The sequence below is a fragment of the Pagrus major genome, chromosome 13 (assembly GCF_040436345.1).
Source record: "Pagrus major chromosome 13, Pma_NU_1.0".
In the NCBI taxonomy this organism is placed as follows: domain Eukaryota; kingdom Metazoa; phylum Chordata; class Actinopteri; order Spariformes; family Sparidae; genus Pagrus; species Pagrus major.
The window spans coordinates 29,479,467-29,492,959 of NC_133227.1; the positions used below are offsets into that span (position 1 = coordinate 29,479,467).

At 39.2% G+C, this 13,493-nt stretch overlaps 1 protein-coding gene across 1 annotated transcript; it reads right to left on the reverse strand.

Moving 5' to 3' along the window:
- Window positions 1-534: 534 nt before the first annotated feature.
- cdx1b (caudal type homeobox 1 b) lies at window positions 535-7,987 on the reverse strand. The gene is made up of 3 exons (XM_073478780.1): window positions 7,489-7,987; window positions 1,579-1,727; window positions 535-771 (listed from the first exon to the last, which is right to left on the reverse strand). The coding sequence occupies exons 1-3, from the start codon at window positions 7,985-7,987 to the stop codon at window positions 535-537; spliced, it is 885 nt and encodes a 294-aa protein (XP_073334881.1).
- Window positions 7,988-13,493: the final 5,506 nt, after the last annotated feature.

The window sequence follows — 13,493 nt, forward strand, 5'->3', positions numbered from 1 at the left end:
GTTGTTTATACAGTATGTATCATCATTAAACTGAAGAAAAAAACAAAAAAAACATCTGGAAACTGGATTTACCCTGAGAATTCCTCTTTTTAAGTAGCTTTAGAGTTCAAACAAACATATATTCAACACTGTCTGACAGTAAAATATAGTAAATCCTCTATCTGCTGATACCAAGACGTGTTTTTATGGCTGCATCGTTCCATCAAATGGAAAATATTCAACACGTCTCGTGCATCATTTTGTTTTTTCTTTGGGCATTTTGTTTTGTGATCTCCACTGGAATTAAAATAAAGTTCTGTGAGTTTGAAGAAAAGGAGGAAATTATCTTCAACAGTCCGACGGGAGAAGAAGAAGAGTTGCTGGTGACTTCTTCCATCGGTATTTTCTCAACTTTTTAACAAGCTTTATCTTTAAAAATGGCGGACAGGAAGTTGTCAGAGAGCGGGGAAGTGATGCAGAAAGTTTTTTTCAGTTTGTCAGGGAGAATTTTTTAGTCCACGTCCCCGACATGAGCGTCCAATAAAACATCTTTTCTCAGTACTCCTCTTTGATGTTCAAAGGCAGGGAGGAGGGGGACACCAGCCCGTTGCTGCCGCTGCTGCTCGTCACCATAGCGACGCTGCTCCCGCCGTTTCCGTGGAGGCCGCCTCCTCCGCTGCCGTTGGTGCCGGTCGGAGGGGTGGGCGTGGTCGTGGAGGAGGCCGGCTGCTGGAGCTTCTTCTTGTTGATTTTGCGTTCTTTGGCCCGGCGGTTCTGGAACCAGATCTTCACCTGGAGCGGAGGAACCGGTGATGTTAGATTAACAGGAAAACTTTTCAGCAGCTTCGAAAATAAATGTTTTAAACTCTGTTTTTATGTTTCAACCAGACAGTCCTCATCAGAAAGAATGACCGTATAGGTTGATTGTGAAAGCAGCTTATTACAAACCATATTTAGGTTCTTTTTGTTTGGAGGCGACCTCTAGTGGCCGTACTAATTATGACGGCAGCAAAGGAGGAAGTCAGGCGAAGCAGTCCACACAGGGAGGAGGTCCGAGAAGGATGGACGGATTAAACTAGAACCGGACTTTTACTCAGGAGGCTGCTGTTTGTGTCCAGTGTGAAACCAGAAGTCTACAGCGAGTTATTTTTACTTGCTAACGTGGAAAACTTACGTTATCTCCATTACGTAATTGAAGTTATATACCTCGTAGTTATTTTAAGCCAAAACAAAGTTTTCCTAAACCTCGCCAAGTACTTTGTTTTTGCCTAAACCTAAACATCGTACGACGGAGGTCCACTGATACGTGTTGGGATATGTCGTATTTCAGTCTGGAACAAAGAGATGGAGTGAGTCCTAAACCTCAGAAATAGCTTCCTTTGTCTTGAAGTCAGTGGTTTTGGTTAAATGCCTGAAATAAGGTCTGTGGTTACCACAAGCTTAAGATACCTTGCCTGATAAATCTTCTTCATTGTCCAAAACTAACTGTTGCACTCCGACTTTGACTGGAACGCAGCATGAGATCCAATAAAAGTACAGTAAAGTGATCAATAACCAGATATATGCTGTACACATATTAGCGTCTACTTGTTGGCGTACCTGTCTCTCTGATAGGCTGAGCGTTGTGGCGAGCTCCGCCTTCCTCCTGATGGTGATGTATTTGCTGTAGTGAAACTCTTTCTCCAGCTCCAGCCGCTGGTGGTCGGTGTAAACCACCCGGTACTTGTCTTTAGTCCGCGTCTTCCCGTCTGTAAAGAAAAACACAGAAACAGAACCAGGTTAACAAAAAGCACACAGTTACAGTTGAAGCTGAAATCTGTATTTTCTTCAGCGTTTTATACTTTTAGGTTTTGAAAAGGCGACATAAAGGTAAAGATGAGCCTCAGACAGATTTTCTAACACGTCCACGTTTAATGATTCAACTTCACCGGCACAAAATCACACCAGCTGTTAGTATGTAAAAACATGAGTGAGTCGTATGGAGTGGTAGTATTTTATATTATGTGTTATAAACCTCTGACACAAACTGACGTCGGCTCAGACTGATGGAGACGTGTGTTCTCACCATGATCCTGTATTCAAATCGAACCTGCCTCAGATGGATTTGCATAAACTGAACCCTATCTGCTTTTATTCATTTACGGACTTCATGAGTTACCGTTGCAGCTCGACTCTGTCAGAGGGTCCAGCTGTTAAAAATGAATCAATGAGCCGGACTTATCAAAACCATCAAAATGTATTTTAAATACGGAGCCAAAGGAACAGAGTTTAGTTTTAATTTCTACTGGAAATAACGGACGTTTCCTTAAAATATCAAATGTATGAGGTAAATTCTACCTCATACGTTTGATATTTTAAGGAAACGTCGTTTGAAATCAGGAACAAGACATCAGGAATATATCTGCAGCATCTGACGCAGCATCAGTAACATGTTGACGGGTTAATAACGGCCCGGTGTCACTCCCAACGGGCCACATACAGCAGCCTGCTCAGCGGCTCTACGCTTTGAAGTTTTAACGTTTTTGCTGCAGGTGGCTGTTTTCTGCAGAATCCACTCTCTAACATATTCATGCTGCCATGTACGGGTGAGGAATGGGAAAGATTGTGGTCATGACAAATAAACTCAAAAAAGATAACGCTGAAGTTGCGGTTCGTAAGAAAAGTTGATTTTTGAGTCTCGTTCCCAACTCGTCAAATAACGACGCTCTTCTCAGCCAGAAGCACGGGCTCTGATTGGTTGACATACGCAACCCAAGGCATCATGGGACTGCCAGTGAAAGGCTAACAATCAAGCTAACAACAATTCTGCTTTTAAAACAGAAAATGGATTAAAAATCACAGAACACGTTCAGTCGCAGCGGAGGATCCATTAGCACAACAGTGTCGGGCTAACAGGGCGAATCTTTAGTATTTAGTTTGTCGTATATGACGTTGTTGATGATGAGGTCAGGTGGTAACATGTTTCCTGACATAGTAATTGTAATAATTTCACCAAAATCCTTTTAGTAATGGTTTAATACGACTTTTATACTTCTAAAAGTGATATAATGCTGTATATATAGAGTATATATTGTATATATTGCTGATATTTTTGCGATATTGGGATCCCTGAAGAAGAGCAGCTCATTTAAAAGAAAAAAAACGAAGAAATAAACTGATCAAATTCATTTTAATATGTGTATCTGCTCATCTGATTGCCAGGTTATGTGATTAGCCACCACCTGCGTGAGGCTTTAGTTAAACAGAAGAAACAAGCAATAAACACCTGAATCAGCAGATTAAAAGCCTGTTAACACGTTGAGTAAGTTTTGGGAAAGATTGCGGTGAAGGAAAACAAACTATACAGTTACGGTGTGGTTAAAGTACTGAGTCACCATGAACGCAAATCAGGAGCGACAGCTTTGTCCAATAAAAATTAAAAAAACAACCAAGTGACCAAAACTAATAAAAACAAACCGCTTTGAAACAGAAACATAAAGAAAAACCTGAGAAATATAATGAATGAAGCCATAAAAACATGTCAGTGTGAGGGCAGAAACACTGAGCTCTTAATTAAAAGGCCTTCAGCTCTCTTTAACACGCTCTGATTCAGTATTAACACTAAACACACAACAGTTAAATAACTGATGTGTCTCCTTTCAACACACACACCGTCTGTCCTCTAATCAGTCACCACGGCGAACTACAACTCAAACATTTTAGTTTCAGGGGGAACATCTGTCTGAACTGCCGACTTTCTGCTTCATTTGTCGGAAAGTAAAAACCAACAGTTTGATTTTTTAGACGAGACGCTAATGAAGGAACGTAAATCACAAAGCTCTTCAGTCTGTCTGAGAGAGACGGAGGTTTACTCTGCACACACACTCAAGTACGGCTCCGGTTTTAAGCCTTTTTGGTTTCAGACACCTTAAAGAAATAGTTTATGTCAGAGACAGCGTTTCACAAAGTGTGTAAAGTCTCTTCTAACTCAACAACTCACTTAATTGCACAATTTTTAAAGGGAGTCTGGGAATTTTCTCCACTGGTGACAAAGAAGTAGCCTATATTGGTTACTGTTCAGTGTATTTGTAAAATGTGACATGTTTAGCGTCAATTTATGAAAGAAGAAACATTTTATTGTGTGTAAATGGTGAAATCAGTGTAAACAGTGTGTTCAAACAGCTGCTAAATGTTGGCAGGTAAGACGCACCTTAGACTGTTAGCAGTGCAGCGACAAACTGACACTTTTTACAAGGAAGGACACAACTTAATGTATTGAATTTAATGCCGAATTTACAAGAAGACTCAAATAATTAGGAATATCTCATAGACATCGTTTCATATAGTTAATAAAGTTTCTCCTAACTCAACAACTCACTAAATTGGGATTTTTTTAAAGGGAGTCTGGGGACTTTTTCCACAGGTGTCAAAGAAGTAACTTGTTTTGTCAATAAAATGTTTCTTCTTTCATAAATTGAGTGTAAATGGTGAAATCAGTGTAAACAGTGTGTTCAAACAGCTGCTGAATGTTGGCAGGTGAGACTTTAGCACTTTAGACACAGAAGAAGGAAACAAACAACTTCATGTTTTGCATTTAATGCCGAATTTACAAGAAGGAACCACTGATTCAGAGTTTATCACCGACAGCACTTCACAAAGTTTATAAAGTTTCTCCTCATGAAACAACTCTTAAAATCACACGATTTGTGAAGGGAGTCTGGTGATGCTGTGGTTACTTTACATGAAAAATAGTTGCAAGTTAACTTTCCGTCAATCAACTGATTGATTCAGCTGTTGGGTAGTTTATAAGAAAACATGTTGTTTATTTTTCACGCGTTTTGTGTGTAAAAAGTTGATACTTGAGATGAAGCAGAAAGCGTCGCAGTGCTTTCTCTTTCTGTAAAGGTCACTGCGACTAACAGTCTGATGAGTCAGTGAAGTGCGAGCGGGAAACTCTGCTCGTCCTCTCAGATATCTGACTTGGCAGCAAAGAAACATGTCGGTCAAAGTCTGATACTCAAGGTAACACGAAGAGATAAAACGCTGAAGTTTTAACTCTCAGATCACCGACTGCAGATGAAAAAACATCTTGTTGCTTCCCGTCTCTGAAATCCAACCTGAGATATATGATAGTTTGTCGTCGTTCACACTAGAGAAGAAGTTCACTCATAAAGAGCTCGATTTCTGAGTATTGATCAGAGGAGCTGAAGATGAGTCAGTCCGTCTCTCAATACTGTCTCACTTCCTGTCTGTCTGCGGCTCGTAGCTCGTTGGTTCCTCCTGACATTTATATCCAGTGAGGTTTAATGTTTGATTAACGCTCAGCTGATTTATCGGGACTATTTTCAGCAGCGGATTAATCTACTGAGTATTTATGGCAGCAGGATGAAACTACAGTGTGCAGTGATGGACTGTAACTAAGTACATTTACTCAAGTACCATACTTAAGTACAGACTCCAGGTACTTGTTCTTTACTTGAGTGACTTTCACTTTCACCAAAGTAATATTTTAACTTGATATCTTTACTTTAAATCGAGTACAGTACGACTTTTTACAACACCGTCAGTGATGGAACGTAACTAAGTACAGTTACTCAAGTAAAATGTTACAGTACTTGTACCTTACTTAAGTATTTCCATTTTCTGCTACTTATACTTCCTCTCTGCTACATTTATTTGATACCTTTAGTTACTAGTTACTTTGCAGATTACACTCTTGTAGAGGCAAAGTAGAACATGTTTGGATTAATTCATTGGATTGTGTTTGTTGAGTAATCTAATGTAATCTAATGTAATCTAATGTAATCTAATTAATGTTATTGTTGAGTGGATTACAGAAAAACTGGTTCTGATAATCGTCCGACCCACAGAACGTCTCTCCACGTACCACATACTTTTACTGGTACTTTTGATACTTCATTACATTTAATATCAGATATTTTGAGACTTTTACTCGAGTACTATTCATATGGGTGACTTATGTATACAAGTACAGTTACTCAATTGCTGTACTTCAGTAAAATCTTAAGGTACTTGTACCTTACTTAAGTATTTCCATTTTCTGCTACTTTAAACTTCCCGGTTACATTTATTGGATATTTGATATTTGATCTACTTTTAGTTACCAGTTACTTTGCAGATTACATGATTGTGTTTGTTGAGTCATCTAATATAATCTCATTTACAGCACATCTTTACATGTATAACTTACTTTTACTGGTACTTTTGATACTTAAGTACATTTAATATCAGATACTTTAAGACTTTTAACACAGTATCTTTACTTTTACTCGAGTATAATGGGGTTTTTGATAAATCCAGGTGAAGCTTGAAGTCACACACACACACACACACACACACACACACACACACACACACACACGCACACGCACACGCACGGTCGGGTCACACTTCACACTTCAAAGTGGGATCCGTCTTGTAAACTCCTCCCTGAGACACGCGGAGCACAAAGACCCGCCGCAGCCTGTTAACATGACAACAGCTTCAAACCGGCTTCACACGTCTGATCCGCGCCCGTCTCAGCTCCGGACCGCTGAGTCTGCTCACGTGTTCATCTGTTAACTCATCTTAAATATTATTAAACTCCCTGACTGAAGATGATGAGAGAGACTTTTTCTAATCGAGCCGAAAAACACAAATCCGACAAACTTCCCCCCTAAAACTACAATAAAACTCCATTATTATAAATATTCCCTCTTTTTTTTCAAATAACATTTCAAATACAGGAATTTTTAAAGGAAATTTTGAATTAAAGTGTTCATGCAATTAAATCTAATTCATCTGAAAACACAACTGTGATAATAGTCCATCAAATATTGATACTGATAATTTATTATGTGATATAACAGTCAGAAAAAGACACTAATAATAATAATAACAATAATAATAATAATAATAATAATAATAATGATAATAATAATAATAATAGGCTATTAGTTGTCGTATTATTATGCTCTTGACAGAGTTACACGGGAAACAAACATGAACAAACAGCTAATAAAGTATTTTAAATAATAATATCAGAACTATTTTCCCCTCATTTATATCAGTTTCATAAAAACCTGCCCTCATGAAGCGTTGACAGCGAAGAAAACTCACTTTCTGGCTGATTATCGACGCAGACAACAATAATCAGACTTGAAACAATTAATTGACGTCATTAAATGAAATATAAAGCTGCTGTTTGGCGTCGGGCTGCTGCTGATATCTGCTGAGTTACACATGCTGAGACATTTGAGTATCACTGCGCTATCGGACGCATATTAAAATGTTAAACAGCCCGTGAGAAGAAGAAACCTGCACATTCACCTGACTGAGACATTCACCTGAGACATTAGAGGATGATCTGAGGAGTTAATGTGAGAATATTAATCTGGATTAAAGGAGCAGGACGTGTTCAGGATCTTTACTGAGACTTTTAAAGAAGTTATTATTAATTTCTAACATGTAAATATGACAGAAATATCAGATACAGTCTGTTTTACTGGTCTGTGGTGTCCCGGGTCTTACTGGGGTTGGTGGGCGGTGCGGAGCTGCGTCGTATCCACTCGTACGGGTTCCTCCTCTGCGGGGATCCGGGGGACAGCTGCCCCGCAGACGCGTTCAGGGACGCGGGCAGCAGCGCGGGTGACTGCCCGGTGAACTCCGGGGGGCTGAACCCCAGCGGGGGCCCCACCGCGCCGCCGGACGCGGAGGCGGGTCCGCCGGCCGCTGCTGCCGCTGCTGCGGCGGCGTAGTGGTGCGACGACCAGTCGTCCCGCGGCGGCGGCGGCGGAGGAGGCGGGTACGCGGGGCTCCAGCCGCCGCCCGGACCCGCCTGCTGCCCCGGGTGCAGGTCGTTGTTGAGGCCGTGGTGGTGGTGGTGGTAGCCGGCGAAGTCTGAGTACTGCGGGGGGCCCGGCACCGCGAAGTTCTGCGGGCTGATGCTGATGCCCGGGTGTCGGGTCACCGGGTTCTGGTGCGGGTACATGGTCGGGTCCTTATCCAGCTGCAGGTAGCTCACGTACATCTTTCCAGGTGAGGGGACTCCCTCAGCATACTGCGGATCCAGCCTGCCTCTCTCCCTCTCTCTCTCTCCCTCTCTCTCTCCCTCTCTCACCTGATCTACAGGTAAAGTGAGCTTCAGTGTGTGTGTGTGTGTGTGTGTGTGTGTGTGTGTGTGCTCTCTCTCTCTCTCCTCACCTGTCCACACCTCCACCTGTCCTCTCTATCTGTCTCTCTCTGTCTCTCTGCAGTCACATGACCTGTTTTATTGCTGTTATCTCCCTCCTCCTCACCCCCCTCCCCCCCTCTCTCTCTTCCTCACCTCCTCCTCTTCATCCACACACACACACACACACACACACACACACACACACACACACACACACACACACACACACACCTGTCACCAGCATGTCTCTTTATCCACTTCATTAAAGACAGAAGAAGAAGAATTAAACTCGGAGCAGGTTGACCTCCTCCTCCTCCTCCTCCCCCTCCTCCTCCTCCTCCTCCTCCTCCTCCTCCTCCCCCTCCTCCTCCTCCTCCTCCTCCTCCTCCTCCTCCTCCTCCTCCTCCTCCTCCCCCTCCGTCCTCCCGGTCCTCCCCCTCCTCCCTCCCCGGCCTGCAGTCTCTCTCTCTCGGCCTCCATTTGCATGACAGTCCGCTGCTGCATTTCAAAGGTTTCCATCAAAGGACGAGTCAAACTTACAAATGACGGTAAAGAGACGCGTCGTCAGCGGGTCGAGCTGTCAGACACCAGCTCATCCGTTCATCAGAGAAAACATATGAGGAAGTTTACACTTAAAAACTGTTGAAATAAAACAACTAACCGTTTTAAATAAGATGAAATTATTAAATTAAAACACCTGAAACAAAACTCAACATTTTTATATCAATTAAAACTTTTACATTTGTTTTAAATCACATTTCGATCGAGTCAAAGCAAGTTTATATCAAACTTCATATAATAAGGTTTTCAATCAGCCTCCAATGATGATGAAGATAATAATAATAATGATAATAATAATAATAATAATAATAATAATAATAATAATAATAATGTAAAGCAGGTGAAATAAGTCAATTTTCCTTAAGTTTCCTTTAAACTTATTAAACTTTTCAGATGCTTTAAATTAATTACTGTAAATAACTTTAATAAATAATAATTTAAACATGAGATAATAATAATCAACCTGTTTCTAACATGACAGCAGAGAAATGTTTCTACAGGCAGGAGGATTAAAACTGACTGAGGGCTGATTATTATTATTATTATTATTATTGTTGTTGTTGTTGTTGTTGTTGTTGTTGTTGTTGTTAATAATACTATAATGTTCTAATTTCAAATATCAAGCAAACAATTTTGGACTCATTTTCCTTCAACATGAACGTTTTAAATAAATGTTTCTGCTCTTTTAAAAGTAAAACTTTATTTTGAAAACACTTTTCTGTCAACTGACAAGAAACTCAGTTACTTTTGTTCGTCTCTTCATTTTTACTGCATCTGCACGTTTGTATTTGAGCTCATTTATGTTCTGTTTTAATTGTTTTTATTCTTTTACTCAGATAAAATAAAATAAATAATAATAAAGCCTGATGAAATATAAAGTCCGGCCTTCAGAGCTGCTTTTTTAAACAGTCAGCCTGTAAAAGTTCAACACCAGGAGGAAAAAACTGTGAAATTAATAAAACATGCTGGAAAATAATCAATTATCTTTCACAGACTTGAACAGAAAACATAATAAACACAGAAAACATCATAATTTATTTTATGAGCTCTGTTTGAATTTAAACTTAATATTTATTTGACGTTTATTTGCGGCTTAAATTAAGTGATTAAATGTATTTTATTTAAGCAGTTGTACGCTGTGTTAAAATACTCCATTATAAGTTAAAGTCCTGCAGTTACAACTGTAACTGTGTAATAAAGTATTTTATTGTAATCTATTTCTTTATAAAGAAGATAAACACACAGTAATCAAACTTCTAATTTCCCTCTGACATGAGAAGTAAAAGTATTTTAGTATCACAAAATAAATATTCAAGTAAAGTAACTCAAAATCTTATTTAAGTCGCCGACAGCACAGAGTAAATGTACTTAGTTACATTCCACAGCTGATTTGATAAATTGAAAGAAAAGCGACAGAAAATCTGCAGGAAAATATAATTAAAACATTTTATTGATAAAATAAAATAAACTTTTCACAGCTTTGTTCCAGTTTTCTGATTTCAGAGGCAGAATGACGACGACGATGAAATAAAAAGTTATTTGACGCTTAATTTAGATTAAAACAAAGATGAAATACAACAGAAATGATGTTTAATGTTTGAGGACGATGTGTTGCTGCTTCACATCCACCTCATCTTTCATTAACTTTGTTACTGTTGTCATCACGTTTCTACACATTTCCCTCTGATATGAGAAGTAAAAGTATTTAGTAGCATAAAATAGAAATACTCAAGTAAAGTACCTGGAAGTTGTACTGAGTATCTGAGTAAATATACTTAGTTACATTTCACCACTGATTCTAATTCGAATTGAAAAGAGAGCGACAGAAGATCTGCAGGAAAATATGAATATAAGTAAAATAAAAAATAAACTTTTCAGAGTGTGTTTCAGTTTTCAGGCAGATTGTGTGTGTTTAGGTCTCATTAATATTAATATGCTCTTAATTAATTAGAATAAATAAAGTTAGATGATCAAAGTCATCAGATGTCAGTCTGTAACTACGACACACACACACACACACACACACACGCTCACACACACACACACACACAGACACACACACACACACACACAGACACACACAGGAAGCAGGAGGTCAGCTGGAGGTCAGCAGCAGCTTCGTCTCCGTCCTGAACTGAAAGTTAAAAGACAAACGGGAGTCGTCCGTCGTCACTGAGCTCATTTTCACTCCTTTACTTCCTGCTGGTGAGTTTAATCTGCAGCGACGTGTCATCTTCTGCAAGATCAGCAGAAGTTACAGCTGAGGAAAAGTAATCAGACTTCTTACTTAACTACAAGTATAAAACCTCACTGTGAAAGTCCTAAATTCAAAATGTACAAAATGTAAAAACAAATATTCACATGTTCAATATAAAAACATAAATATGAGATAATTATAACATTTTATCTCATAATTTTGACTTTTTCTGTCATTATTTTTGTCCTTTTTGCTCATATTTTGTGTTTTTTTCTCATTTTTTTGCCCTTTTTTTCTCATAATTACCACAGGAAGATTTTTCCATCAAGCTTAGTTTTCATCTTTTTTCTTCTTTTTTTCATTAATTGTCAGTAACGAGCTTCCACATACTCCAGGTGTGTTTCCCAGTCGAGGGGGAAATATTCAGATCCTTTACAGAAGTAAATGTACCTGCTAATACCAAGTTGTGAAAAGCAGAAGTAAAAGTAAATAACAAGTAAAAGTCGTGTGTCTTCAGTGAAGTATGTTTTGTGGGTATCATGGCTGATATCTGCTTCAGGATCAACAATAATTTAATGTTGTCGTCGTCCGTTTCTGCAAACCACAGATATGTTGAAAGTTTACGTTTCTTTAGCTTCAGCCGTCGGTTTAGGTTGAAAAAACAAACGCTTGGTTACGGCTCAGAAAACATCGTGTTTTAGCTTGAAGTACCTGGTTCTGTCGCCACAAACAGCTGGAAAATGACATTTGTTAAAAATCACTTTTACAATATTGAAACGCAGTCTCGAACGGTGGTCTCTGACTCGGCACTCGCCTCACCGGCTGTCACGCCGCCATCTTCTCCTCTTTCTGACATGAAGGTCAGCTCACACACGTGTAAACATGATGCGACACGTGTTATAGATGTTGACACGTGTTATAGATGTAGATGTTGATGTGATACGTATGAAACACGATGTAAATGTGACATTTCTGTTCATTTCATGTGTTAATGTGAGGAAGGCTCCAGCCTCCTCATCGCTCCACACACATCTGATGTTTCCAGCTCGTCATCAGTGACGTTTAGGTCACATGATTCGTGGATGTCACATTTATTCACTCAGTGTGGTTCAGTTTTTCATGTGTTTCCAGGTTTTTTCTGTACAAATTGAAGATTATGCGTAGAAACAACTGGATGCACCGACTGTCTGTGGAGGATAATGATCTGTTAAAAACACCTGAAATCTGAAGCTCTTACATGTTTTACCCCTGATGGTGGTCCAGGTTTGGATTAAACGACATTAAACACATTTGAAAACAGCTGTTTGTATGATGACGACAGACAGAAACAAAAACGTTAAATCAACTGTCTGTCTGCTCGTCTGCAGGTTCATTTACAGCCTGAACAGTCTTTACATGTGAAAGTACACACGAGCTGCTGAGTCAACACGTTTATCAGTGAACTCTTCCCGTCTTCGTCTTTAAGTCTTTTGGGAACATCAGTCAGCTGGAAACCTGCAGGACTCGACTCAGCGTCTTTTATGGCCTCTGAGAAGATTTCTTATCAGCTCTTATACACAGTTAATTAATGTATCTCACACTGACGTCTTCACCTCCTCTGTGCCTCTCAGGAGCAGTGTCACACGAAAAGTTGATTTCTCTTTGTAAAGGACTATACCACTGTTTTTCCTGCAAATTACAGCTAATGGTTTTCAAATACAAGACACAGGTTGTTTTCATCCACACGGCTGTTGATATGTTACAAACTTATGTGGCCCAAAAGATGCAGTTACTAAACTTTTCCCACTGTGCAAACATTGTTTTATTTTCCTTTAACAAGTAATTTCAAAGTTTTTGACGTTTGACCTTTTTTAAAAATGATGTGGGGAAAAATAATCCTCCACTTTTACTTGTAATCGAGTGTTTTTATATTGTGGTATTGGTACTTTTGTGTAAGTAAAAGATCATATGTATAAAACTAGAAACATTTCAGTGTAATTAGACAGGATGAGAAGGAAGCACAGAGGAAAGAGGCTGAAGACAGTCACACAGTTTATATGTTTTCCTGAAGCGCCCCCTGCAGCCTGTCTGTTGTTAAAGCTCCGGTCTTTTTCAGCTTTTACTCTTCTGCCTGTATATATTAATTATTTTTAATAAAAATTATTGAGGTTTACCTGTAGTGGAATGTAAATAAGCGTATTTACTGAAGAACTTACCTAATTGTACTTAACTGGAGTCTTTTAACGCTGCTTTGACTTCTACTCCACTACACATTTACTTCAGAGGGAAAAATTGTACTTTTTTTTTTTCTTTTTTACCTCGTTACAAGTATTTGACAGCTTTAGTTACTAGTTACTTCACAGATTGAGACTTTTTAATGGAAGGCCAAATATTAAAACGGATTACTTTTATTTCTAATACTTAAATAGAGTTTCCTGTTCTGATAAGTAACATTTCCAGTGCAGTACTTTTACTTCAGTATTTTTACTCTACTTTTATATCAGCAGTTCTTCTTCGTTGCAGGTTTTTAGTGTTTTTATTCTGAGTGTTGAAATCTCGGACCTGCCGGATAATCTCGCGGGAGTTCGCAGCCCGTCCAGCAGGCGTCGCTTGCGTGAGCTGAAA

Excerpts from the sequence above, each read along its gene's own strand:
- cdx1b (XM_073478780.1), bottom strand. The coding sequence starts at position 7,987 with ATGTACGTGAGCTACCTGCAGCTGGATAAGGACCCGACCATGTACCCG. Across the intron at positions 1,728-7,488 it reads CGCACCGCCCACCAACCCCA|ACGGGAAGACGCGGACTAAA; the intron begins GTAAGACCCGGG and ends TTTTCTTTACAG. Across the intron at positions 772-1,578 it reads TCAGCCTATCAGAGAGACAG|GTGAAGATCTGGTTCCAGAA; the intron begins GTACGCCAACAA and ends CCTCCGCTCCAG.